Raw genomic sequence first — 28,000 nt, 5'->3', positions numbered from 1 at the left:
GTTCTAGTCCTACTAGGCTTACTAGCAGCTAGATGTACTTTACATACTTTACGTTAGGGCTTAGCTTAGGGCACGCAATTTGACGGTCGATCATAATGCCAGGGTCAATTTTGAGTCTTTTGACACCAAGTCCACCACTGATACTCATGCATAATTAACTTGGCCCTTGGCAATAATTATAAATAATAATAATAATAATAAAAATCACTGAGATAGAATTCTAAAAAAATCTTTTTAAAATACTCTTATTACTTCCCCTTAAGTCAGCGTCGGTTGTGTAGCAACGTAAAGGGAGAGGACTTTAACTTCTCACATCGAAAACAATTCAAGATCAAAATTATGGCTATGCCTCTCTGATAGCCTAAGGTTTCATTTTATTTAGCAATTTATATTTGTTGTATTTTAAACAAAATTAGAAGTAGATCTTTAATGAATTATATACACTGTTTTATTTAGATATACTATTAAGTAATAGTCTAAATAGTCTAGATCTAATTAAAAAAATTATTAATTTAATTGTAACACTCCTTGCCTTACTAGATCTAGTAACAGTAATTGATCTGAACAATTATTGTATTATTAATATTCGAGCCCTCTTAGACTAAGAGTCTCTATCTTGACAAGCCAATTTAATCTATAGACTATAGACTAGTTTAACTAGTTAGTCTATATTATATTATAATTATAGATCTAGATGTAGTCACTATACTATAACTATAGAAACTATTATATTATAGTAGTGACTGTATAGAGTATAGAAGTATAGACATAGATCTAGTATAATCATATAATGAGTATAAAACTAATAAAAGTCATTAGTAGATCTACATACTCTCATACTGTAAGTCTATGTATATGCCGATAATATTATCTGACTAATCTGATGATAATTTTAATATCCTTGCCTTATAAATTTTAAATAGCAAAAAGTGAAATATGCAGATATTATAACCCTATAATTATAATCTATAGTATAGAATATATCTACTAGATTTGAGATCTATAATTTTAATCGGATTTAGCCCATCTTGACTCTATATTAATGTTAGTCTACAGAGAAGAAATAGATCTTTCAGCTAAGCATCAGTATGTATAATCTGCTGAGTCTTTTATTCGAATCTGTATATTTTTTTATGTTCCACTGTCTACTAGTATAGTTTTATAGTAGAAAAAAATGTTTTACATATTTTGGATGTTCGTTCAGAGTTGAAGATAATCTATTTTCTAGCCCAAACCTCCTGCAGGATGATGGGGATGGTAGCGGGCAGGGTATGAACGTCCTCACCCTATAAACATGCCCATTACGGCCCAGTATCAGTTTTAATTAGGGTTATTCCCCTTTGCCCTAATTGCAGCCCTAAATAGCCCAAAATGGCGCCCTAATGGGCGCGCATACCGTTTGCACATTGGCATCATTAGGTTCCCATTAGGGACCCATACGGGCAACCCTAATCGTGCCAATATCGGCCCAGAATGGGTAAACCCACTTCCGGATTCATTGGGGATTTCCAGAATCGCGCCCTAATCAAGCCCATACTAGCCCCAATGGTTTAGTAACTGAGATTTTCATTGGGGTTTAATTAGGGATAACCCTTATTGTGCCAATATCGGTCCAATGCTGGCCTGAATGGTTTAGTAACTGAAATATTTATTAGGGTTCAATTAGGGATAACCCTTATTGTGCCATTATCGGTCTAACAGAACAAAATGAAACTTACGTCTATTTATACACTTATTTTTAGTTACCTAGTAATATAAAATATATTGAACTAACACGTACATTCATCATAATGCAGCCATAAACCATTAAGACAAGCAAATGACAGTCCAGCATGCATACCGCATATGACCAGGCAGCTACCCAATTTACTTAGTAATAAAATGATGAATATTCATCTATATTTTCATTGACATTTCATCCATTTGATTTTATCAACATATTTAGATCTAGATTAACTATATATATATAGATCTAGATAGATTTGTGCTTTGGACTGTTGCAATCATCATAATGATCAAGATGATCCCAGGTTCAAACTCTGCCCACTACATCCTCCTGTCAATTTGAGGAGCTACATCATCAGATGTTTATGTTTTGGCTTTTTTGAAATAATCTAAATTTCTGAAGGAATTACAGAAACTTGTTTAAAAATACAAACAAATCTATATAGATCCAGATCTAAAATCTAGAATATGTAGCTTTAGAATACATATCATTCTTTGATGACACATATAGATCTCCACAATTTTCACTAGATCTAGTTCCAATTTTCAGGTGCTGTTGTCTCATGCTATTGTGCCCTGTTTGCAGGCAAAAAAATATTTGATTGTGTTGAAGTAGCTTGTAAAAGGCAAAGGTTTTCTAGAAGTTTGGTTGAGAGCGAATTCATGTTTTGGTTTATTCTACTGTCTGTTACTTTGTTTCATATCTTCCAGATAAATAGGAATTTTTTTATTGCTTATTTTGAGAATCAAAATAAAAGTATATTAATATTTGTCATTTACAAATGCAAAAGTAAAAATCTTGATCATTCTGTAGAATGACAATGTACTGCCTAAATCTTGAACAGCCTTTAGCATAGAACTTACAAGTAGGCTAATACATCTGTGCTTTGTATGAGAAAAAAAATTTAAGAGGCATAGATTTTAAATCTGATCATCAGATAACAAAAGCAAGAATCGAAACTCAGTAGCATTATGATTTAATTTATTAACTGATTGACTATAGTTGTTTATTTTTATTTGAAAGTAACAGAAAGAAAAATGGAATCTGAACTGGAGACAAGGACATCAGGGGTCCTTGTCAGTTTGGCAGAGTCCCCTAATGCAGGCAGCAGGACACAAAGTGCAGCAGGGGCAGATATTCTGTTTGAGGCAAAGAAAAAGAAAAAACAGAGTACATCATCCTTAGCAGGACAAGATGATGGATATGAAGTGACATTCACAGTTACCATAGCGATGGCTGTCCCAACTGGTAAGTTCATGATGTTATAAGAAGTTAAAAGTGTTTTAAAAGATTACATACCTTTAATTCTACTACCTCTTTTTAACCTTCTACATGATTGTAGATACATTACATCAGTGTTTCCCAAACTGTGTTCCACGGAACATGAGGCCTGAATAGGTGTACCACAAACTACTTAATCTCTCTAAAAAAATAAGCAAAGTGTTCCACTAAATAATTTGAATTTGTGAAGTGTTCCGTTAAGGAAAAAGTTTGGGAAATACTGTATACTGTATTACATTATAATTAGAACTCAGTTGGCATGACAAGTTACAAAGATATATCCAAGAGCTTGTAATTAAACAATCAATTGTTAATAAACTTAAAATACCTTTTAGCACTTTTTGTTTCTCAATACTCCATTATATTAAGTATAATAAAATATAATATTTTCAGAATTTTCTTATTTTCCTATTTTGTCATAAACATTAGACACACATATATAAGTAATTAATTTTCATGTTTAAAAAAATTATCTACATATTTAGAACAAATGCACGAAAATACTTCATTGTTGTTAAAATTCTACAATGATTTAAAAAAAAATATTTCCAGAAAAAGTTGTTCTCAGATTTTATTTAGTTCACTATTCAGTTATTGACTATTATTTCTGCCAGTATATGAAGACCAGGATGGCCAGACACCTTCTCCTGTGGCAGGTATAGCTTACTAGCCCTCTGCACATTTGTATATAGCACTCAGCACTCACTAGTGTAAACACTACATATTTATGTGTGTATATATGAATATATATGTTCTGTTGGTATTAGAGCCAGTACTAAGTCAAATATATATGGCTGGTAGGCCTACAATTGTATGTCTTATTGCTTTCCATTAATTATAAACAGTTAAGTATTTTAAAAAAAAAACAATTCTCCATTACTGGATTTTAAAAAGCTGCCATCCTTTTAGATGATATTTAGATGATGGCTTCAAAAAAAAACAACATTAAAAAGAATATTTTTTGTTTACGTATTTGATAGCCTGATTTAAAAAATGATTAAAGTGCTACCTTGACTTTGGATGTAAACATATTTTGGGTTATATTTAGAATTCTTGAAATATTTAACTACACTGTCAAAAAAAAACAACAATAATATATTTGATACATTGGTAAAACAATACAAATTTGATAAAGCTGAAATATTTCTAACAACATATTTTATAATCTAAAAATACTTAAGACCTAATACTATGTACAAATAACATTTTGTCATAAAATTGACACATTACAGAATGTATCTCTGCACTTTGCTTTGATTGTTATTTATATCTATTCTATTCTGTTAGTCCATGCCTTTGCTTACGTAAATTTTGTGGGAAATATCTTCTTTTTTAAGAAGTATTAGGCATACAGTGAATCTGCAGCTTCTGTTTTAACATTTGATAGAAAACATTTTTATTGGTTGTTTAGTTTAGTTTTTTTTATATTTTTCCAGTTATCTTTTGTTTACTTTACAATTAGATATACTGCACATTATTGTTACTTTGTTATATTAGTTCCCCTTCCAGACCTTGCGATCTATAGGGCAGATGATGTCATCTGTTTCTTTGGCCAACGGTCAACGAGCAGGGTGTCATGTGGCAAGCACAATGACGAATCGTCTTTACTTGTTGGGTGGACTCAGGAACGCCCTAAGAATCCCAAAATTCAAAATCACAGTTTTCGAACCCAGGACCAAAAGTTCGGAAGCCAAGCTGCTTAACTAATCAGCCGCCGCGCCCCCACTTTGTTCTAGGACTTTGTCTCAAGGACTTGCTCAAAGGGAAACAATTACATTTGTACTTGTCGCCCCTGAGCCCCACAGATCCTTCATGCCACTACCTCACATGTATAGCTGCTCATGCAGATAGTGAATGCCCACTTACCAGACACTATTTGGACTCGTTACTCCTGCATCTATTATGCGTTGAAGTGTTAACTCCCTTCGCCAAACATAATCTCCGTCTTCTCACAGGTGATCCGCTGGCCAACTGTTTGGCAGAGAGCGCGCGCTCATCAAACATTCAACAGCACAAATCACGAAGAGCCCAGCTGATTGGTTCCCGGCACATCACGTGCACAATTTGTTTCTCTCAGCATCTACTGACTTAATCTGTATTATAGGCCCTACGTAATGTGTGCATAGCGATGAATTTCTACATGCAGAAGAAGAAATTTATCTTCAAAAAGTTATTAAAGGGGGGGGGGGGAGAGCTTGACTATAAGCAATGAAGCAACGTGATGGTGTTTGGCGTTAACAAAAGTGGTCTGGTTTGTTTTAATTGATATAAAGTCATTAAGTATAGTGAAGGAAATTATAAGTATTTCTCAAACACGAATTCCGATCACAGTCATATCGCAAAAACAAAACAAGATCCCAGTAAGTGACAGGACCGTATTTAGGGAGGGCAGACCTGGCTACAGCCCCGGGACCTCCAAAGGAACGGGGCCTCCACAAAGGAGATTAAAATATATCATAATTTCGACGGATCAGAAACATGTACGTTTTTTTTTCCTAACATTTTTTAATACAGCTCCGGATTGACGACAGTGCGTCTACCAAGAGCCTTACCCTACACAAACTAAAAATCCTATCCCGGGGTCTCCACATACTTAAATCCGGCCCTGGTTAGTGATCTCATACAAACTCAGATATGACCCCCAAGAGACCACTTATGGGTAGGCTACCTGATTGGTAAACAATGTAGGTCAGAGGAAAATGTCAGTATTTCCCGCACGAATATCAAAAGCTATGAAGTACCAACCACGAACAACCACAATCTACCTCCCTCCTTACAAAATACACGAGTGCGTTATTTTGTCCAGGCTTATTTGTATTACATGGTTAATCTCCATAATTATTCAATTAACTGATTGTTATGAAGATGTAGACTAACCAGCCTGACTTAAGGAATGTTCATCTAATTTAATGGTTTGCCTACGGACAGACACTCGGGTTTGGTGTATTTAGCCACTCGCTCTCCTTGAATGAGTTTCTAAAGAGCCTTTAACTTAAATAATAATGGACACTAAATACTGCCTATTGAATCTTGTTCTAAATATATGTCTGAAATGTGTGCACAAAATTAATTCATTCTTTTTAAAAACAAAAATAAACGTATTCTGTAAGTAACTGCCTTCTTATTTCCACTCAAACATAAATTAGTAATATATATATATGTTTATAATTTTATTTTGGGGAATACAAAAACTGTATGCCTAGATGTTATAAAATTAAAAAAAAAAAATTCTCACTGTAGCTAATATAGTCTCTTTTGATTTTTCTTTACTAGTAGCTTTCTCGATGCGCTAAATAACCGTATCACTTGTCTCGATGCGCTATATAACCGTATCACTTGTCTCGATGCGCTCTATAACCGTATCACTTGTCTCGATGCGCTATATAACCCTATCACTTGTCTCGATGCGCTATATAACCCTATCACTTGTCTCAATGCGCTATATAACCCTATCACTTGTCTCAATGCACTATATAACCCTATCACTTGTCTCAATGCGCTATATAACCCTATCACTTGTCTCGATGCGCTCTATAACCGTATCACTTGTCTCAATGCGCTATATAACCCTATCACTTGTCTCGATGCGCTATATAACCGTATCACTTGTCTCGATGCGCTATATAACCGTATCACTTGTCTCAATGCGCTATATAACCGTATCACTTGTCTCAATGCGCTATATAACCGTATCACTTGTCTCAATGCGCTATATAACCCTATCACTTGTCTCGATGCGCTATATAACCCTATCACTTGTCTCGATGCGCTATATAACCCTATCACTTGTCTCAATGCGCTATATAACCGTATCACTTGTCTCGATGCGCTATATAACCCTATCACTTGTCTCAATGCGCTATATAACCCTATCACTTGTCTCGATGCGCTATATGACCATATCACTTGTCTCAATGCGCTATATAACCCTATCACTTGTCTCGATGCGCTATATAACCCTATCACTTGTCTCAATGCGCTATATAACCCTATCACTTGTCTCGATGCGCTATATAACTCTATCACTTGTCTCGATGCGCTATATAACCCTATCACCTGTCTCGATGCGCTATATAACCCTATCACTTGTCTCGATGCGCTATATAACCCTATCAATTGTCTCGATGCGCTATATAACCCTATCACTTGTCTCGATGCGCTATATAACCCTATCACTTGTCTCGATGCGCTATATAACCCTATCACTTGTCTCGATGCGCTATATAACCCTATCAATTGTCTCGATGCGCTATATAACCATATCACTTGTCTCGATGCGCTATCTAACCGTATCACTTGTCTCGATGCGCTATATAACCCTATCACTTGTCTCGATGCGCTATATAACCGTATCACTTGTCTCAATGCACTATATAACCCTATCACTTGTCTCGATGCGCTATATAACCGTATCACTTGTCTCGATGCGCTATATAACCCTATCACTTGTCTCGATGCGCTATATAACCCTATCACTTGTCTCAATGCGCTATATAACCCTATCACTTGTCTCAATGCACTATATAACCCTATCACTTGTCTCGATGCGCTATATAACCGTATCACTTGTCTCGATGCGCTATATAACCCTATCACTTGTCTCAATGCGCTATATAACCGTATCACTTGTCTCGATGCGCTATATAACCCTATCACTTGTCTCAATGCGCTATATAACCCTATCACTTGTCTCGATGCGCTATATGACCATATCACTTGTCTCAATGCGCTATATAACCCTATCACTTGTCTCGATGCGCTATATAACCCTATCACTTGTCTCAATGCGCTATATAACCCTATCACTTGTCTCGATGCGCTATATAACTCTATCACTTGTCTCGATGCGCTATATAACCCTATCACCTGTCTCGATGCGCTATATAACCCTATCACTTGTCTCGATGCGCTATATAACCCTATCAATTGTCTCGATGCGCTATATAACCCTATCACTTGTCTCGATGCGCTATATAACCCTATCACTTGTCTCGATGCGCTATATAACCCTATCACTTGTCTCGATGCGCTATATAACCCTATCAATTGTCTCGATGCGCTATATAACCATATCACTTGTCTCGATGCGCTATCTAACCGTATCACTTGTCTCGATGCGCTATATAACCCTATCACTTGTCTCGATGCGCTATATAACCGTATCACTTGTCTCAATGCACTATATAACCCTATCACTTGTCTCGATGCGCTATATAACCCTATCACTTGTCTCAATGCACTATATAACCCTATCACTTGTCTCAATGCGCTATATAACCATATCACTTGTCTCAATGCACTATATAACCATATCACTTGTCTCGATGCGCTATATAACCCTATCACTTGTCTCAATGCACTATATAACCCTATCACTTGTCTCAATGCGCTATATAACCGTATCACTTGTCTCGATGCGCTATATAACCGTATCACTTGTCTCGATGCGCTATATAACCCTATCACTTGTCTCGATGCGCTATATAACCCTATCACTTGTCTCGATGCGCTATATAACCCTATCACTTGTCTCGATGCGCTATATAACCCTATCACTTGTCTCAATGCGCTATATAACCCTATCACTTGTCTCGATGCGCTATATAACCGTATCACTTGTCTCGATGCGCTATATAACCCTATCACTTGTCTCAATGCGCTATATAACCCTATCACTTGTCTCAATGCGCTATATGACCCTATCACTTGTCTCGATGCGCTATATAACCCTATCACTTGTCTCGATGCGCTATATAACCGTATCACTTGTCTCGATGCGCTATATAACCCTATCACTTGTCTCGATGCGCTATATAACCGTATCACTTGTCTCAATGCGCTATATAACCGTATCACTTGTCTCAATGCGCTATATAACCCTATCACTTGTCTCGATGCGCTATATAACCCTATCACTTGTCTCGATGCGCTATATAACCCTATCACTTGTCTCAATGCGCTATATAACCGTATCACTTGTCTCGATGCGCTATATAACCCTATCACTTGTCTCAATGCGCTATATAACCCTATCACTTGTCTCGATGCGCTATATGACCATATCACTTGTCTCAATGCGCTATATAACCCTATCACTTGTCTCGATGCGCTATATAACCCTATCACTTGTCTCAATGCGCTATATAACCCTATCACTTGTCTCGATGCGCTATATAACTCTATCACTTGTCTCGATGCGCTATATAACCCTATCACCTGTCTCGATGCGCTATATAACCCTATCACTTGTCTCGATGCGCTATATAACCCTATCAATTGTCTCGATGCGCTATATAACCCTATCACTTGTCTCGATGCGCTATATAACCCTATCACTTGTCTCGATGCGCTATATAACCCTATCACTTGTCTCGATGCGCTATATAACCCTATCAATTGTCTCGATGCGCTATATAACCATATCACTTGTCTCGATGCGCTATCTAACCGTATCACTTGTCTCGATGCGCTATATAACCCTATCACTTGTCTCGATGCGCTATATAACCGTATCACTTGTCTCAATGCACTATATAACCCTATCACTTGTCTCGATGCGCTATATAACCGTATCACTTGTCTCGATGCGCTATATAACCCTATCACTTGTCTCGATGCGCTATATAACCCTATCACTTGTCTCAATGCGCTATATAACCCTATCACTTGTCTCAATGCACTATATAACCCTATCACTTGTCTCGATGCGCTATATAACCGTATCACTTGTCTCGATGCGCTATATAACCCTATCACTTGTCTCAATGCGCTATATAACCGTATCACTTGTCTCGATGCGCTATATAACCCTATCACTTGTCTCAATGCGCTATATAACCCTATCACTTGTCTCGATGCGCTATATGACCATATCACTTGTCTCAATGCGCTATATAACCCTATCACTTGTCTCGATGCGCTATATAACCCTATCACTTGTCTCAATGCGCTATATAACCCTATCACTTGTCTCGATGCGCTATATAACTCTATCACTTGTCTCGATGCGCTATATAACCCTATCACCTGTCTCGATGCGCTATATAACCCTATCACTTGTCTCGATGCGCTATATAACCCTATCAATTGTCTCGATGCGCTATATAACCCTATCACTTGTCTCGATGCGCTATATAACCCTATCACTTGTCTCGATGCGCTATATAACCCTATCACTTGTCTCGATGCGCTTTATAACCCTATCAATTGTCTCGATGCGCTATATAACCATATCACTTGTCTCGATGCGCTATCTAACCGTATCACTTGTCTCGATGCGCTATATAACCCTATCACTTGTCTCGATGCGCTATATAACCGTATCACTTGTCTCAATGCACTATATAACCCTATCACTTGTCTCGATGCGCTATATAACCCTATCACTTGTCTCAATGCACTATATAACCCTATCACTTGTCTCAATGCGCTATATAACCATATCACTTGTCTCAATGCACTATATAACCATATCACTTGTCTCGATGCGCTATATAACCCTATCACTTGTCTCAATGCACTATATAACCCTATCACTTGTCTCAATGCGCTATATAACCGTATCACTTGTCTCGATGCGCTATATAACCGTATCACTTGTCTCGATGCGCTATATAACCCTATCACTTGTCTCGATGCGCTATATAACCCTATCACTTGTCTCGATGCGCTATATAACCCTATCACTTGTCTCGATGCGCTATATAACCGTATCACTTGTCTCGATGCGCTATATAACCCTATCACTTGTCTCGATGCGCTATATAACCCTATCACTTGTCTCAATGCGCTATATGACCCTATCACTTGTCTCGATGCGCTATATAACCCTATCACTTGTCTCAATGCGCTATATAACCCTATCACTTGTCTCGATGCGCTATATAACCGTATCACTTGTCTCGATGCGCTATATAACCCTATCACTTGTCTCAATGCGCTATATAACCCTATCACTTGTCTCAATGCGCTATATGACCCTATCACTTGTCTCGATGCGCTATATAACCCTATCACTTGTCTCGATGCGCTATATAACCGTATCACTTGTCTCGATGCGCTATATAACCCTATCACTTGTCTCGATGCGCTATATAACCGTATCACTTGTCTCAATGCGCTATATAACCCTATCACTTGTCTCAATGCGCTATATAACCCTATCACTTGTCTCGATGCGCTATATAACCGTATCACTTGTCTCGATGCGCTATATAACCGTATCACTTGTCTCGATGCGCTATGGTCTTGTGTGGACCAGCTGGGAAATGGGGAAAGAAGAAGGGCGTATCTTTGTGAATGTTTACATGATTGTTTTTTTGTTTTTTTTTTATGCAAAGGGTTCAAGTCCTCAAGGGGACTAATTCAACTCATACCACCACACCTGTAAAGTACTATTTCTTTCCCGTGTTCAAGATACCAAAGTAATTAATTACCGATAGTTAATTTTTCTTATTAATTCTTGTGTTGAAAAGAAAGAATTGTGCTTAATTCGAGATTGGGTGAGGGAGAAATAACGTGTACAAACTTTGTGCCGTTTTCCTTATTTTCTTCTATTTTGTATGCATATTTTGTTTACAGAGTCTCGTACTGCGGTAAATCCGACTCTGTATATTACAATACACCTTTATACAATCGGGGGTAATAGATCTGGGTCTACCATCGTATAAAATCTTGTTAGATCTGTTGGCGATTTTCACACTAAAAGGTAATGGCGGTAATCTGCTCTATGTTTAATTTGATTTTTAAAAATTAGTTTACGTTCTTTACACAATAGGTCTATAATTCTGTAAGAGAGAAAAACAGAAAGCGATATGAAGATATATGGTGGCGATAGAATAAAACCTAAAGAAAAACGTTCAGGCCTATGGAAATAAAAAGAGAAGGATTGAGACATCCAATACAAAATAAAGCAAAAATATAGTTACCATTTTTTGGGGCTCCATTAATTAAGGGCACTGAATAGCACATTTGTTGTTTTTTTTTTTAAAAGTATCAGGATAATGCACTGCAGATACCTCATAATTTGATTTTTTCTTTCTTTTTTTAAATACGGGAAATAATGCTTGGCCAGGCCCCCCCTAAGCCCTAAGGGCAGGGTGTCTACTGTCTATCCACCAACTCAAGGAAGACTCTATTCTACGGTACAAAAAAAAAAACGCCCGAAAGAACAGAGGGTCAAAATATAAAGAAGATTAATTACGTGTGTGTGTATGGGGGGGGGGGAATAAAGAAAAATCCCCCCCCCCCCGAAAAAAAATCCTGGCTACGCCCATGTTGCATATAGGCCAAGTAGCGAAAATGTTAATTTCTACCTCATTAAAATATATGTCACTTTGTGGGATGCTTTATGAGTTGAACATTGCAGCGCATTTGAAAGCAGATATTTCATCAGTAGTTTAATGGTGCTACATACATTCTTGGTAAACGCGAGCCAGGGTATGCTCTTCTGTCTCAACGTGGCACCCGGGTGGAAACGATTTCTTGAGGAAGTGATTAGGCTAAATGAATAGCAAAACAAAACTCCTGTGGGAGTGTCCAATTGAATGCGAGAGCTTTCCCATTGCACGGTGCGGAGTTGAAAGAGAGCTTCCACATCTCTGTCGATAATCCATGCGCCGTTCCTCAAGGAACCGTTACACTAATGGTGAGTCCTGCACGGTTAGCTTGGTACAACATAGGAAAATGGAAAGGTTCTCAGTGTACTCAGCCTTCGGCCATGCATTCTAGTCCATGCGCCCGGAATGCCGGATATATCGGACATAGCAATGTTTTACATAGGCATTGACTTGGACGTTTGTTCAAGCAGGCTTACAAGCCTAGAGCTCGAAGAGCCTTCGGCTTAACTCTTTTGACAATGACACGGTTAACGCGAGACTTATCGGATGAGATTTCACGGGTAACCTCTAACCTCTGTCCCTTTGCCTTTTAGGGTAATTCGACAGCCATTGTTCTAAAGTAGATTCTTATTCATCTGTTGGGTTCTATCGATTGCGGCGCAGGGTGAACAATCAAAATATCATTACTCAGCCAACGTTCCACAAGTTATCGCCCTTCTCTGGTGGAACAAACAATATTTTATCTGGGTCTTATCTCCCCTTTGGAGACTTGTCTAAATTGCTAGCACTTTTTTCCCTCTAAAACACCTGTAAATTTTTTAAAATCATTAGACACCTTATAAGGTGTCTAATGATTTAAAAAAATTTACAAAACATATAAGAAAAATCGTTCACATTTATGAACTAAAAGTGTTAATAGTTAATTGATTGTCATTTTATCACGAATGATGTCTTTTAAGGTTCTGGATTCTAAGGCAGCGGTCATTTTATCACATATAGAAAAGATAACGCGAATTGCAGACGGTATTTTAGTGTACTACCCATAAAGACTAGAAATCTAGATGTAACTGTATTTACAGGAGGGGTGCCGGTAAACATGGATTCATTTACAGGAGGGGTGCCGTGAAACGTGAATGTATTTAGAGATGGGGTGCCGTGAAATTTAGATGTATTTAGAGATGGGGCGCCATGAAATTTAGATGTATTTAGAGATGGGGCGCCGTGAAACATTGATGTATTTAGAGATGGGGTGCCGTGAAATTTAGATGTATTTAGAGATGGGGCGCCGTGAAACATTGATGTATTTAGAGATGGGGCGCCGTGAAACATTGATGTATTTAGAGATGGTGCCCCGTGAAATTTAGATGTATTTAGAGATGGGGCGCCGTGAAACATTGATGTATTTAGAGATGGGGCGCCGTGAAATTTAGATGTATTTAGAGATGGGGTGCCGTGATGTATTTAGAGATGGTGCCCTGTGAAATATAGATGTATTTAGAGATGGGGCGCCCTGAAATTTAGATGTATTTTGATGTATTTAGAGATGGGGTGCCGTGATGTATTTAGAGATGGTGCCCCGTGAAATTTAGATGTATTTAGAGATGGGGCGCCGTGAAACATTGATGTATTTAGAGATGGGGCGCCGTGAAATTTATATTTGTTTTGATGTATTTAGAGATGGGGTGCCAAGAAACATTGATGTAGAGATGGGGCGCCGTGAAATTTAGATGTATTTTGATGTATTTAGAGATGGGGCGCCGTGAGACAGGTATGTGTGTGAGGTGGGATGTAAAGGGATCAAACTGACTCAGGAGAAGAAAACTCTCTAAAGTGATTGATAGTGTGAGAGCCTCTACGGTCATTCTCAGTTGCTGTCTTTGTTGAGCTATGGAAAAGCTTGTACTGATGCTACAATGACATAATGACCAAATCGGATGAACTTTATTTCTTCTCTCTTCGGCTTTTCCTTTGTCACATAATGGGGAAGGACTTGTCATGTCTTAGAGACGTTCAGTCAGACTTAACGCCAAGCCAATGAAAGTTAGGGAAACGTGACAGTCTTTATACTAATGCGGTACATCCATCAGATCAGAAATCTTGAACGTAACGCAGACCATTCTACTCCTTGACAGAGTCCAGCTAACTTTTCTTATAAGTCTTTTTCTAAAAGACACTGAGAAACATTTTCTTGGCCTACGAATAGTTTCTCTTAGTGGTAGCTCGCTTCTTATCTTCTGAGTTGAAGAGCTCCTCGTGTTTGGCAGCCAAACTGTGAAATTACAGCAAAGCCAAGTTCTTTGTTTTAGTGGATAGCGTAATCTCTACTGTCGTCTATAACATTACTTTTCCCAGGCTTGATTTAAGCCTCAATTCATTGGTCATAAGGGGCGTAGTGGTTGAGTGGTAAAGCGTTAGACCTCCGCACCGAGGGGTGTCGTGTTTGAATCTCGGTGAAGACTGGAATTTTGAATTCTGAGTCCACCCAATTCTAATGGGTATTTGAAATTAGTTGGGAAAGTAAAAGGAGTTTGGTCTTTGTGCTGGCCACATGACATTCTTACTAACCAAATGAAACTGATGACCTTTAGATGGCAAGGTATACTTTACATTGTTTGATTATAAAAGGGTCACACTGAGAAGATTTACAAGTCCTTGTTTTTATGTTACAGCCTCTCTAATATGCCGACTTGTTCTAGCGTTTGGTCGTAAAGCTTCAGACTACAAGTTGTGTTGTCTCATGTTTGAACCCACAACGTACTAAATTTAACAACAGTGTCCTCTGCTATCCCATTGTTTTCTTTTTGTATGTAATATTTCCAGTATAAAATTTACACCTTTTTTTTTTCGGGGGGGGGGAGATATGTAATAGTAAATATTATTCTATTAGTTCCCCATTCAGACCTCGCGATCTATAAGGCAGATGATGTTAAGGTCAGAAACAACGGTTTACGTGGATGTCATGTGGCCAGCACAACGACCAACCAAACTGGGCCCGCGAAATTCCTTTTTTCGCCGCTAAAGTTACGTGGGGTAGAAATAAATAAAAGAGTGATCTTTCCATGACTTCTTGGTCACAATAGTTAAGTCCGGCCCTTCTATTTAGTGACGGGTGAATCCTACTTGTTCTCCCCCCCTCCTCTTTTTTTCGTGGGGTAACTCTAGTCCGACTTGCAAAAATAAAAGAGTGATCTTTTCTTTACTTCTTAGTGTCCAAACTGTTGAGCCATGAAGAGAATTATATATATAGATGAAACAAGCGTTAAAGCTTCATGCTGCACTGAAGTCTTTTGCAGAGTGAATACAATTATGTCATATTAATTTAGGTGTACTGAAATACTTTTCTATTCGATTTTTCAGGGATACTGCATCTATATACCCTTCGCTTTCATCGGCCTGTCACTATGTTGGACAGTTAATACCCCACACACGATCTGTCCACTGTCTCTATTTTTATGTGTTTAATCAAAATTAAGAGTCTCTTTCATCCACACTCCCGTCTATTCTTTGATTCTGTCTGCCTCCTCCATTTCTTTGGTAATGTTCTATGAAAAAAGATATTTTAGAGCCCTGACGATCTCGTAGTCAGGCTATACAGTCTTAGCTAAGTTTTTGGACAATGGTCAAAAGGTCATCGTGGGGTCAGATCGCAATTGTGAGCTGTTTCTAATTTTATTTAGTAAGGTAGACTTAGTATGTTAAAAAGACTTCATATATTGTATATCAATGGACCAGATCTCTAGTATCTAACATAATATCCAAAGAAAAAAAATGGCCTGATAATGTTTCTAAAGAATATATTATGTATATATTTTCACTTGAGTTCTTGAATTCAAAATTAACAAGCAAACATATAAAACTCAAACAAAAACAAAGCTTATCTATGAAGGAAAAAACGCATGCTGCATAAGTAAGCTACTTTTATTTCTAAATAATTAAATGAAATATTAATTACCACTAATTGATCAACTTATTTTTTAATGTTTTTGGATTGATTCATGTATTGTCAACGGCCATGAATATTTATCGGACATTTCAACAAGAAAATGGGAAGTGGCGGAAAAACGTATACAAAGTGTAATAAGGAGAATAATTCCACATATACAGCCGCATCTCTCAGAAAGTAACATTTATTTCCCTCGTTCGATACCAAACAAATAATTAACTAATTAGTTAATTCTTTGATTCCTGTTTTGTTAGGTACAACAAATAATTGTGTAAAGTTTCAAACTGAACCGAGACTGGGTGTGTGGGAGAAATAAAAAGTAAAAGTAAAGTACCCCCCTCTCTCAGACTTTGCGTTCTTTGGGGCAGATGATGTAAAGGTCATATTTTTCTGTGGTCCATGGTTAACGAGGGTGTGATGTGGCCAAAACAACGACCAACCGCCTTTATTTTTTCCCTAAGTCAGGTACCCATTAGAGCTGGGTGAACTCAGACATTCCGAAATTTAAAATCCCAGTCTTCACCATGATTCGAACCCAGCACCCATCGGTTCGAAGGCCAAGCCCTTTACTTTTCAGCCAGGGAGAAATAACGTACTAAAAATGTACCAGACAGACAGAGTTGATATATGCTTCGCAATAAAAATAAAAAACACAACAGTATGCCCATTTCAAACGTTGTTTTCATGCAATATTTTAACTACTGAATATGTGAATAAAACATTTACTTTCCCTTGGAGAAATTAGTTTAATCTTCGCGTACTCTAGTTGATATTCTCTTTTAGCTAAGCCTAGCTATTTTTTTAACTATTTTCTTTAAATGATGTTAACGGTATGCATGTAAACATTTGCATTAGGATTTAAAAAAAACACTAATTGATTCACCGTCACTCCAAAACAAATTAAACCAGCCATTGTTGCTTAGCCTTCATCTCTGCAGCTTGGAGATTTATTTTGTGATTCGAATCAACACAACGATGTGTTTAACAACGGCGTGAATCTGAATCCTACAAATCCAGCCATTCCGTCTCGGCCTTACTAAAGGGAGTTGTCAGTATCAATGTTTGCAACGATCGCGTAATTAAAATAAATAATAATATAATCGCTCCAAAATTGAAATGTTGGGTGGTAAAATCCCAGAGGTCACTGGAACGTTGGCCAGATTTCATTGAATTTGTACAAAGCAGACGTCAAGTCGTGGCAGATCAATCGATAGTTTATAAAAACGAGCTTGTAAGCTTGGGGACGGGGAGAGATGTTAGTGGAATAAAAAAAAAAGAAATCAAAGGTTAACAGACAATTAAGCTTTTTTTTAATAAAAATTCATCTTTAATTCAAAGACAGCGAAAAAATGTTTGCAGCCAATCTTTCAAGCATCCATATCTACTTTACGAAAAATACAAGTCACAACCGCAACTGCAAAAGATTTATGTTTTACCTTGGTATAGAAGTATCATAATATATTTATGATAACATGGTAATTTATGTTTCACAAACCGAGGCTAAGTCGTATTCATTATCCACAACGTTATAAACTCACAAATAGATGACATCAAAGTTGTGGATTCACACGCGAACGTCTATCAAAATCTTGATTTAAAAATAATTATCTCTGTAATAGATGCTGACAACATACACAATTAAAAAAACAACAACAAAAGTTGACCAGAAGTAGTTGTTGCATTTTATAACATCGCCATTTTTATTTACAAAGAACATAAGAATTGATTCGTTTATTATGAGTAAAAATAAAAACATTTTAAAAAAATAATTGTAAAATCTCAAGAACAGCTGAAACGATAATAAAATAATCACTACCGGTACCAATACTGAAAATGATATTTCTAGAGTTTTAATGAACTGTATGTTCCATTGTTGTTATACTAAGGTCTAAATAAACCAAAAATTGCTCAAATCTTTGTCCAGTATAATTCTAGACTAAACCTTGTCCACTGTTCTATCAATGAGTATTAAGAAATATCTCATTTTATTCCTGGCATCCCTTTCATCCAGATCTCTAATATGCCACGTAAGCCTTTTGTTTTCACGAATGAAACAATGAAACCTTTGGGTTTGAGATAACACGTCTATTATTCACTGGCCATTGGTATTGGCAACTGAACAATTTGAATTTGAGCGCGTCTCCTTAACACATTCGGGGCAGTGTGGCGAAGTGGTGTGGATTGCTTTGCTGTTGCACCGAAAAGCTCGAGTTCGAGTCCCGATTCGTGTCCTAATGTTGACAAGGATTTTGAAATCGAGATTTTTAAAATTTGAGTTTTGATGATCGCCTAAGTTACTATGATACTTAATAAACACTTGGAAATTTTTTAGATATCTCCTCACCAAATGTCAAAAGAGTTAAAATCAGAACCCATGAATTATACATATTATAGGAGCAGTGAGACTAGAGCGGACTGTGAATACTTTAGAAGCACGAAAGACTCGTTAGGACAATGATAACCGAATCCAATTGGTGTAGCAGTGAAAACACGTGATCATATATGGAACTATTTTTTTACGAAAGAGTGTCTGTCAGTTTTAAGATAATTCACTTTGATTTGTATTTTTGAAATAAGTTTTGTTGCTTCAAAGCCAACTATTGATTGCATTAAACATACCGTGGAACATATATCAAGACAGGCATCTAAAGGCATCCTGTGTTATCTAGTCCATCATTTTCTTCTGGACATCCCGTAGACACACAACTGTACAGCATTGGCAAACAAATCCCCAAGCCCGCTGTTCCATGCTCTCCCCTATTTCGTGTTTGTGTGAGTGTTTTTTTTTCTATTCTGTTAAATTTTGTACGCACACAATCTTTTGTTCCGTAGACACGTGCCGGGTGCCAACTTTTAGAATCATTTCAATGAGATGAAACGAAGCCCGTTGATGCTTCGCGATGTTAGAATTTGCATAACTAGTTTTGAGATAAAAGCCTGCGCATGTTTCAAGGCAAAGGAGAAACGAATTCTAGGTGTCACTCCAATCACAGCTTGAATTTTTTTTTTAAACAATATTTCATTTTGTAATTAGTTCTGTGCATAAATACAAATAATTTAATCATCATTCAAAACAGTTTTTGTTCCAGCATTGTGTAAACGATTTTTTTTTAAATTACAATATTCAATAATACAACAAACAAACTAGTAGTCTATTTATACTGGGAAAAGAGATAAACAAGAAAAGGTCTAGATATTTCTGTTTGAACAAGTCTTCAAGCGGAACGTAAAAAAATGAAACGTCTTTTTATTTATTTGTTTATTTATTTTTCGTCTTTTTGGAAATTCTCCTACTTGAAGGCCAATTCGTAAATAGCAAACTTTTTGGTGTTTCCGGGTACAGTATAAAATAGAATGTAAGGAGTATGGATGTCCTGTGCGAGGATACCACTAATCACAGTTCCTAGACGGCTGCCTACTTTGAATATGTCTAAGTCCAGCCCTGTCAGAGGTGTCCTAAAAAATCCTAAAATTCAAAATCCCAGTGTTCACCATTTTAAATACACATGTCCACAAAAGAAATTGGTCTAGAGATGCTAGAGCCTAAAGCGCTATACAAAAGCAAAAAAAAAAAATAAAACACACAGAAATATTACTCTATACAAAGTAGCACCCTGAGTCATTGTGTATTCCTACGCGTTTATGTTTTCAGTAAAACACGTTCCTTTATGTGTATAGTTTCCTAATGCTATAAATCAATGGCGCCAATATCTTTCTGTGGACAGTTTACCTTGTCAATAAAATACGTTGGACTTCTCTTGTGTTCTTCATCGATTCATTAAGTCTTTGGGTCCTGCATCCCCCTCCTTCCACCAATGTCCCTCGGTCCCTACCTCCTTGTGTCGTAGAAAACAATAGCTCTGTTGTCCTTCGACTTCGTTCTCAGTTGCCTCCGAATTGCTTTAGTATCGACGTCAACCAAAAGCTGGAACACCGAGTCGAAATAGCGATACCAGGAAAAGGAATACGACTCCATGCTATGTAGGCCTACTGTGGAATCGTAATATTCAGTATCTGGCCCTACCAAGGACTCGCTGTAATCGGTGCCTGCCGATATTCCTATCCTTTCCTTGTATATTTAAAACCACATTTTTTTTTTACAGAAATTGCATCGTTTCTTGATTCTCTTGTATCACATTCAATGATCTGGCTGTTTTATTTTCAAGAGCGCTAGTAACAAAAGAATGGAAATAAATTTTAAAGTGTTATTCTTCTCGTGCCCCCCCCCAATCCAAATTTGTGTTCTATCATAGAGATATAGGCCTATCTTATCTTATATAATACAGACGTTACTTAAAAAAAAAAGAAGATGATTACGTCCTACGCGGCATGCATTTAGTCTTGCATATTAACCAATGACCTAAATTCTGCCAAGTCACTGGTTTTCCTGGCTAGCTCAGGCAACCCATTCCATGCTCTAATAGCACTAGGGAAGAAGGAGTATTTGTACAGATTTGTCCTAGCATATGGAACGAGGAATGTGCCTTTATCTTTTGTGTCTTTCTGGGTATTTTATAAGATTCTGTATTTGTATAATTGTTACTTTATTTTTGAGTCTTCTATCCTGAAGGCTTTCTAAATTTAGTGATTTTACAAAAGGTGTTACTCTAGTCAAATGTGAATATCCGTTTGTTATGAATCGCACTGCTCTATTTTGTGTCTGTTCCAGTTTCTTAATGTTTTCTTGAGTTGAGGGTCCCCAAACAGAGGATGCATATTCTAGTATTGGCCGTTAGTAAGGTTGCCCCCAGTATTTGTAATAGCCGATGGTTACCAGTTCACAAGAGCCGTAGACAGAAAATACAAATTTTAAACATATTACAAAGATGCTTTAAAAAATAAAGCTTATCTAAGGGAAAGAACTTTATATTTACAGCTACGCATATCTGATTAGAAATTAAATTAATTAGTTACCACTAATTAATTAATTGATTGTTGTTTTTTTTACTGATTCATACTTTGTAGGAACAATGAAAATTGTGCAAAGTTTCAGTTTGAACGGAGAATGGGAAGTGGGAGAAATAACGTATACACAATTTGTTCTAGACAGACAGACAGACAGACAGACTAAGTTGATATAAGCTTTGTAAAAAGAGAGATGTACACATCCATGAAATCTCTTCTAGATCTATAATCCACAGATTATCAGTGTGGCTTTCCTGTAAGCTCCCCTCCGCTCCCTTCACTCTAGTGTTTAAGGGTCAAGAGTACATGACGTCTGGTGACTATAAAAAATGTGAATTTACTTTTTCTGTTATGCATAACTTGTATATTTTAGACCTATTGATATTTGAAAATGAAAAAATAAAATATCTTTAAGTCAAAGCTATCGTTGAGAAGCTAGACCGACTAGACCCCAAATGTTTTCAACAAGTACATTTTAACCAGGCTTAAGACAGAAGTAAAAATTTTTAACTGGAGTCGATTCCATGAATAAAAAGCCTTTGGAACGTTTCTGTCGGATATCGGATACTGGAATCGATCCCGTTTCTACCTCCGAACCAAGCGTCTAGCGGCCATTGTGTCGACATTGCGATCGAGTTGACATTTTTTTTCTATAACTGCAGGAAATCACAAAAGTTGGAATATTGATTGGGGATCACTTCGTGTTGAAGGCGTCGTCCGGAACAGCGGCTCTCACTTTTTCATTTCCTGACCTCATGCCAAATATTTACCTTATGAAACATCAAACCTGGGGTTATTCAAAGAACTAGAATTTGTAAAAAAAATATAGACCATTGACATTAACGAAATATACATCACAGCTTAAAATATCCTTCAAGAACATTAAAACAAAGTAAAAAAGTCGATATCATTTTAGGCTGAAACAAAAGCTCTGGATTTTATATCTAAATACTTTTTTTTTAGATGTACACAGTGACATTGATTATATTTTTTTTAAATTTTGACTACACAATAAGACTAAAGTTTAGACTAATATTAAAGCTCGCCCCTGTCTAGACAACATAAGTTCTTCGTACCTATAGGCTACACTTAAATGTGTCTGAATTTTGTATATTTTTTTTGGTCAAATCATCTGTCTGGGTGGAATCTTGTACACATTATTTCTCCCACTTCCCATTCTCGGATCAAGTTAAAACTCTTCACAGTTATTCATTATTGATAACAACTCATGAATCAATGAAAAAAACAACAACAACCTATTAGTTAATCAATTAGTCGTAATTAATTATTTTGTTTTATATATATATATATATATATATATATATATATATATATATATATATATATATATATATATATATATATATATATATAAGTCTAAAAATGCGAGGTTATTGTGATTTCAGTTTGAGAGCCAATATCAGTTCTGACATGTCCAGACTTAGCGGACTTTTTGGAAACACGATATGTCGCTAATTAATATTCGCTATGAATCTGAGTGTTATTGCCTCACGATAGCCAATTTAAAGTGGGTCAGTCTGAACAGCTTTCCAGGAGGAGTACAGATTCAGTGTGTGAGTTGAGGGAGGGAGGTGGAGTTTCGGGAAGTGTTGCATGTGTTTAATAGAGTCCACCACTAAGTGATTAAGGCAGTGTTTCGATGATACAAATCTTGCAGTTTGTAATCTTTCATCACACTCTTCCCCAATCCCATAATCCTTTAGTTTGTTTTGTCTGAGAGTCATCTGTAAAGATTACCATTATCTTTTTTTTTAAATCTAGGCTACTCTTTCTTTTTGTTTGTTTCAATGTGTAGGCCTACTAAATCTTATTGAAATCTTGTGTTGCTGTTGATTACGAAGCTAGTCAAGATGGCTGAAATAGTCTTTCCTTAACAACTACAAACTATTTGTTTTTTTAAATTTAAGAACTAATTTTAGAATGTGTTATAATAAGAGAAAAGGAAATCGTGGTTTGACATAAAATTAAAATTCGAAACTAGAGTTTATTCTTTATCTTCATTGGAAGATATCCGATTTCAGTGTCACACACGAAGTGGCTACTCTATGATCACTCGTTAATATTCAAAGTGATTGTACAGTTCACTTCTTTTGTTATAAAAAAAAACAAACTTTTTTATGAAATCCGACCAAACCGGAGATTTACTTCCAAACTCCAAGTTTACTTCCAAACTCCAAGTTTACTGCCAAACTCCAAGTTTACTTCCAAACTCCAAGTTTACTTCCAAACTCCAAGTTTACTGCCAAACTCAAAGTTTACTTCCTAACTCCAAGTTTACTTCCAAACTCCAAGTTTACTGCCAAACTCCAAGTTTACTCCCAAAATTCAAGTTTACTTAACTCCAAGTTTACTTCCAAACTCCAAGTTTACTTCCAAACTCCAAGTTTACTCCCAAACTCCAAGTTTACTCCCAAAATCCAAGTTTACTTCCAAAATCCAAGTTTACTGCCAAACTCCAAGTTTACTCCCAAAATCCAAGTTTACTGCCAAAATCCAAGTTTACTGCCAAACTCCAAGTTTACTGCCAAACTCCAAGTTTACTTCCAAAATCCAAGTTTACTTCCAAAATCCAAGTTTACTTCCAAACTCCAAGTTTACTCCCAAACTCCAAGTTTACTGCCAAACTCCAAGTTTACTGCCAAAATCCAAGTTTACTTCCAAAATCCAAGTTTACTTCCAAACTCCAAGTTTACTCCCAAAATCCAAGTTTACTTCCAAAATCCAAGTTTACTGCCAAACTCCAAGTTTACTGCCAAACTCCAAGTTTACTGCCAAATTCCAAGTTTACTGCCAAACTCCAAGTTTACTTCCAAACTCCAAGTTTACTGCCAAACTCCAAGTTTACTGCCAAATTCCAAGTTTACTGCCAAACTCCAAGTTTAATGCCAAACTCCAAGTTTACAGCCAAACTCCAAGTTTACTGCCAAAATCCAAGTTTACTTCCAAACTCCAAGTTTACTGCCAAACTCCAAGTTTACTTCCAAAATCCAAGTTTACTGCCAAACTCCAAGTTTAATGCCAAACTCAAAGTTTACAGCCAAACTCCAAGTTTACTCCCAAAATCCAAGTTTACTGCCAAACTCCAAGTTTACTTCCAAAATCCAAGTTTACTTCCAAACTCCAAGTTTACTCCCAAAATCCAAGTTTACTTCCAAAATCCAAGTTTACTGCCAAACTCCAAGTTTACAGCCAAACTCCAAGTTTACTCCCAAAATCCAAGTTTACTGCCAAACTCCAAGTTTACTGCCAAAATCCAAGTTTACTTCCAAAATCCAAGTTTACTTCCAAACTCCAAGTTTACTTCCAAACTCCAAGTTTACTCCCAAAATCCAAGTTTACTGCCAAACTCCAAGTTTACTGCCAAACTCCAAGTTTACTGCCAAAATCCAAGTTTACTGCCAAACTCCAAGTTTACTGCAAAACTCCAAGTTTACTGCCAAAATCCAAGTTTACTTCCAAAATCCAAGTTTACTTCCAAACTCCAAGTTTACTTCCAAACTCCAAGTTTACTCCCAAAATCCAAGTTTACTGCCAAACTCCAAGTTTACTGCCAAACTCCAAGTTTACTGCCAAAATCCAAGTTTACTGCCAAACTCCAAGTTTACTGCAAAACTCCAAGTTTACTGCCAAAATCCAAGTTTACTTCCAAAATCCAAGTTTACTTCCAAACTCCAAGTTTACTTCCAAAATCCAAGTCTACTGCCAAACTCCAAGTTTACTGCCAAACTCCAAGTTTACTGCCAAAATCCAAGTTTACTTCCAAAATCCAAGTTTACTTCCAAACTCCAAGTTTACTCCCAAAATCCAAGTTTACTTCCAAAATCCAAGTTTACTGCCAAACTCCAAGTTTACTGCCAAACTCCAAGTTTACTCCCAAAATCCAAGTTTACTTCCAAAATCCAAGTTTACTGCCAAACTCCAAGTTTACTGCCAAATTCCAAGTTTACTGCCAAACTCCAAGTTTACTTCCAAACTCCAAGTTTACTGCCAAACTCCAAGTTTACTGCCAAATTCCAAGTTTACTGCCAAACTCCAAGTTTAATGCCAAACTCCAAGTTTACAGCCAAACTCCAAGTTTACTGCCAAAATCCAAGTTTACGTCCAAACTCCAAGTTTACTGCCAAACTCCAAGTTTACTTCCAAAATCCAAGTTTACTCCCAAACTCCAAGTTTACTCCCAAAATCCAAATTTACTTCCAAAATCCAAGTTTACTGCCAAACTCCAAGTTTACTTCCAAAATCCAAGTTTACTTTTAAACTCCAAGTTTACTGCCGAACCCCAGGTCTACGTCCGAATTCTCGGTTTGCGTCGTAATTAACCACAGTTTTTAACTCCAAACCCCATGTTTGGTCACTTTGAACTTATTTTGAAAAAATGTTTTTTTTTTTTGTTTCTAAACACATTAGGTCAAATGTACGTAAAGTAGCTCAATTTGTTACTGAAAAGGATTTACACATTTATTTGTTTCCCAGCACAACGAGCGATCGTTTGCACTCTACCCGACACATGTCCATTATAATTGGGAGGACTCAAGGATGTCATAATGCCCAGGTCAAGATCTCCTCTCATTCCCAATACAATCTAGGACTTAGGCCAGGCAGGCAATCCCCCTTTGTCACCCCGTGCCATCACACTTAACCTAATTAGTAATTATTTAGTAGATTTCTTTAGCAGTCTGAAGTGAGAAACTGAAGAAGTGAGAAACTGAAGAAGTGAGAAACTGAAGAAATGAGAAACTGAAGAAGTGAGAAACTGAAGAAATGAGAAACTGAAGAAATGAGAAACTGAAGAATGGAGAAACTGAAGAAATGAGAAACTGAAGAAATGAGAAACTGAAGAAATGAGAAACTGAAGAAGTGAGAAACTGAAGAAGTGAGAAACTGAAGAAATGAGAAACTGAAGAAATGAGAAACTGTAGAAGTGAGAAACTGAAGAAGTGAGAAACTGAAGAAATGAGAAACTGAAGAAGTGAGAAACTGAAGAAATGAGAAACTGAAGAAATGAGAAACTGAAGAAATGAGAAACTGAAGAAGTGAGAAACTGAAGAAATGAGAAACTGAAGAAGTGAGAAACTGAAGAAATGAGAAACTGAAGAAATGAGAAACTGAAGAAGTGAGAAACTGAAGAAGTGAGAAACTGAAGAAGTGAGAAACTGAAGAAGTGAGAAACTGAAGAAATGAGAAACTGAAGAAGTGAGAAACTGAAGAAATGAGAAACTGAAGAAGTGAGAAACTGAAGAAATGAGAAACTGTAGAAGTGAGAAACTGAAGAAATGAGAAACTGTAGAAATGAGAAACTGAAGAAGTGAGAAACTGAAGAAGTGAGAAACTGAAGAAATGAGAAACTGAAGAAGTGAGAAACTGAAGAAGTGAGAAACTGAAGAAGTGAGAAACTGAAGAAGTGAGAAACTGAAGAAATGAGAAACTGAAGAAGTGAGAAACTGAAGAAATGAGAAACTGAAGAAGTGAGAAACTGAAGAAGTGAGAAACTGTAGAAGTGAGAAACTGAAGAAGTGAGAAACTGAAGAAGTGAGAAACTGAAGAAATGAGAAACTGAAGAAGTGAGAAACTGAAGAAGTGAGAAACTGAAGAAATGAGAAACTGAAGAAGTGAGAAACTGAAGAAGTGAGAAACTGAAGAAGTGAGAAACTGAAGAAATGAGAAACTGTAGAAATGAAACTGAAGAAGTGAGAAACTGAAGAAGTGAGAAACTGAAGAAGTGAGAAACTGAAGAAGTGAGAAACTGTAGAAGTGAGAAACTGAAGAAATGAGAAACTGAGGAAGTGAGAAACTGAAGAAGTGAGAAACTGAAGAAATGAGAAACTGAAGAAATGAGAAACTGAAGAAATGAGAAACTGAAGAAGTGAGTAAAAAGTCGAATAAGTAAGAAATTAAAGCTTTAAGTACGAAATTGAAGCTAAAAATTTGAAAATAGACATTTGAAAATGTGAAAAAGTGAAAATATTGGAAACTTAAAAAGGGAGAATTTGAAGAACTGATGAACAGAAGTAGTCAGAAAATGACGAAGAATGTCGAATTGCTTAGATTTTGAACAGGTGTATTTAACGTTTCCAATGTAAATCAGCTTTAGTTATTTCTTTAAATTATTTTAGCTTATTTCATTTTTGTTCATGTTCTAGTTTGATCTAGTTTTTTTAGTTTTACCTAAAACTACTATCGCTCACCTTCAATACACGCCCTCGCGCATGCGCACCGATTTCTTACGTATGCTTTGTGAATGAGGGTCACGGCATCTTGTCACTTCTGCAGACGTACCGACGGCTATCGTTTTGATCCTGGAATTGCCGATCGATAGTCAATAAGACCGACCTTCCCCTTTCCCCACACCCCCCCCCCTCTACCTGTCTCAGAGTCTGCTCGATTGAGCTATTGTTGTATCCTAACGTGCGCCTTATCGCCGCCTGCCATCGTCCGTGGGCCACTACAATACTTAAGCCAATCTCCATTCTTTCCGTCAAGCAAGGAGCCTTTTGTTGTTTTTTTCCCCTACTGTTAACCATCAATATTTCGCTGTTTGTATTAACCATTAATCACGCATCGCGCTACAGATGCACGCACGCTATGATATCACCCTTAGTCTTAATGTGTCTAACTAATCAATAGTAAAATACTAAAATATTGTAAATATAATTGAACTATGAGCTTCAAACAATAAGCTTACAAACCTCATCTTCAAAGTTTTTGTTGTGCCATACATTTGGAGAGTTTTACGGTAAATTTAGCCCCCTTAATAATTCCAACCACTTTTCACTGTATGGCTTGTTT

At 36.8% G+C, this 28,000-nt stretch overlaps 1 protein-coding gene across 3 annotated transcripts in view; it reads left to right on the top strand.

Annotated features, from left to right (window-relative positions):
* Positions 1 to 276: 276 nt before the first annotated feature.
* The window catches only part of LOC106066418 (uncharacterized), a 61,715-nt gene continuing 33,991 nt past the window's right edge, over positions 277 to 28,000 (top strand). The window contains exons 1-3 of one of the 3 annotated variants that reach the window (XM_056026175.1): positions 277 to 366; positions 2,750 to 2,974; positions 3,622 to 3,663. In XM_056026175.1, coding sequence (XP_055882150.1) covers positions 2,764 to 2,974; positions 3,622 to 3,663 — 253 coding nt within the window. In that variant the 5' untranslated portion in view covers positions 277 to 366; positions 2,750 to 2,763. The remainder of the gene's footprint in view (positions 367 to 2,749; positions 2,975 to 3,621; positions 3,664 to 28,000) is intronic. The other 2 variants (XM_056026176.1, XM_056026177.1) reach the window with 2 other exon arrangements.

Source organism: Biomphalaria glabrata, chromosome 4, assembly GCF_947242115.1.
Source record: "Biomphalaria glabrata chromosome 4, xgBioGlab47.1, whole genome shotgun sequence".
In the NCBI taxonomy this organism is placed as follows: Eukaryota; Metazoa; Mollusca; class Gastropoda; family Planorbidae; genus Biomphalaria; species Biomphalaria glabrata.
The sequence above is the reverse complement of the archived record's forward strand: the minus strand, read 5'-3'. Positions and strand labels throughout refer to the sequence as shown.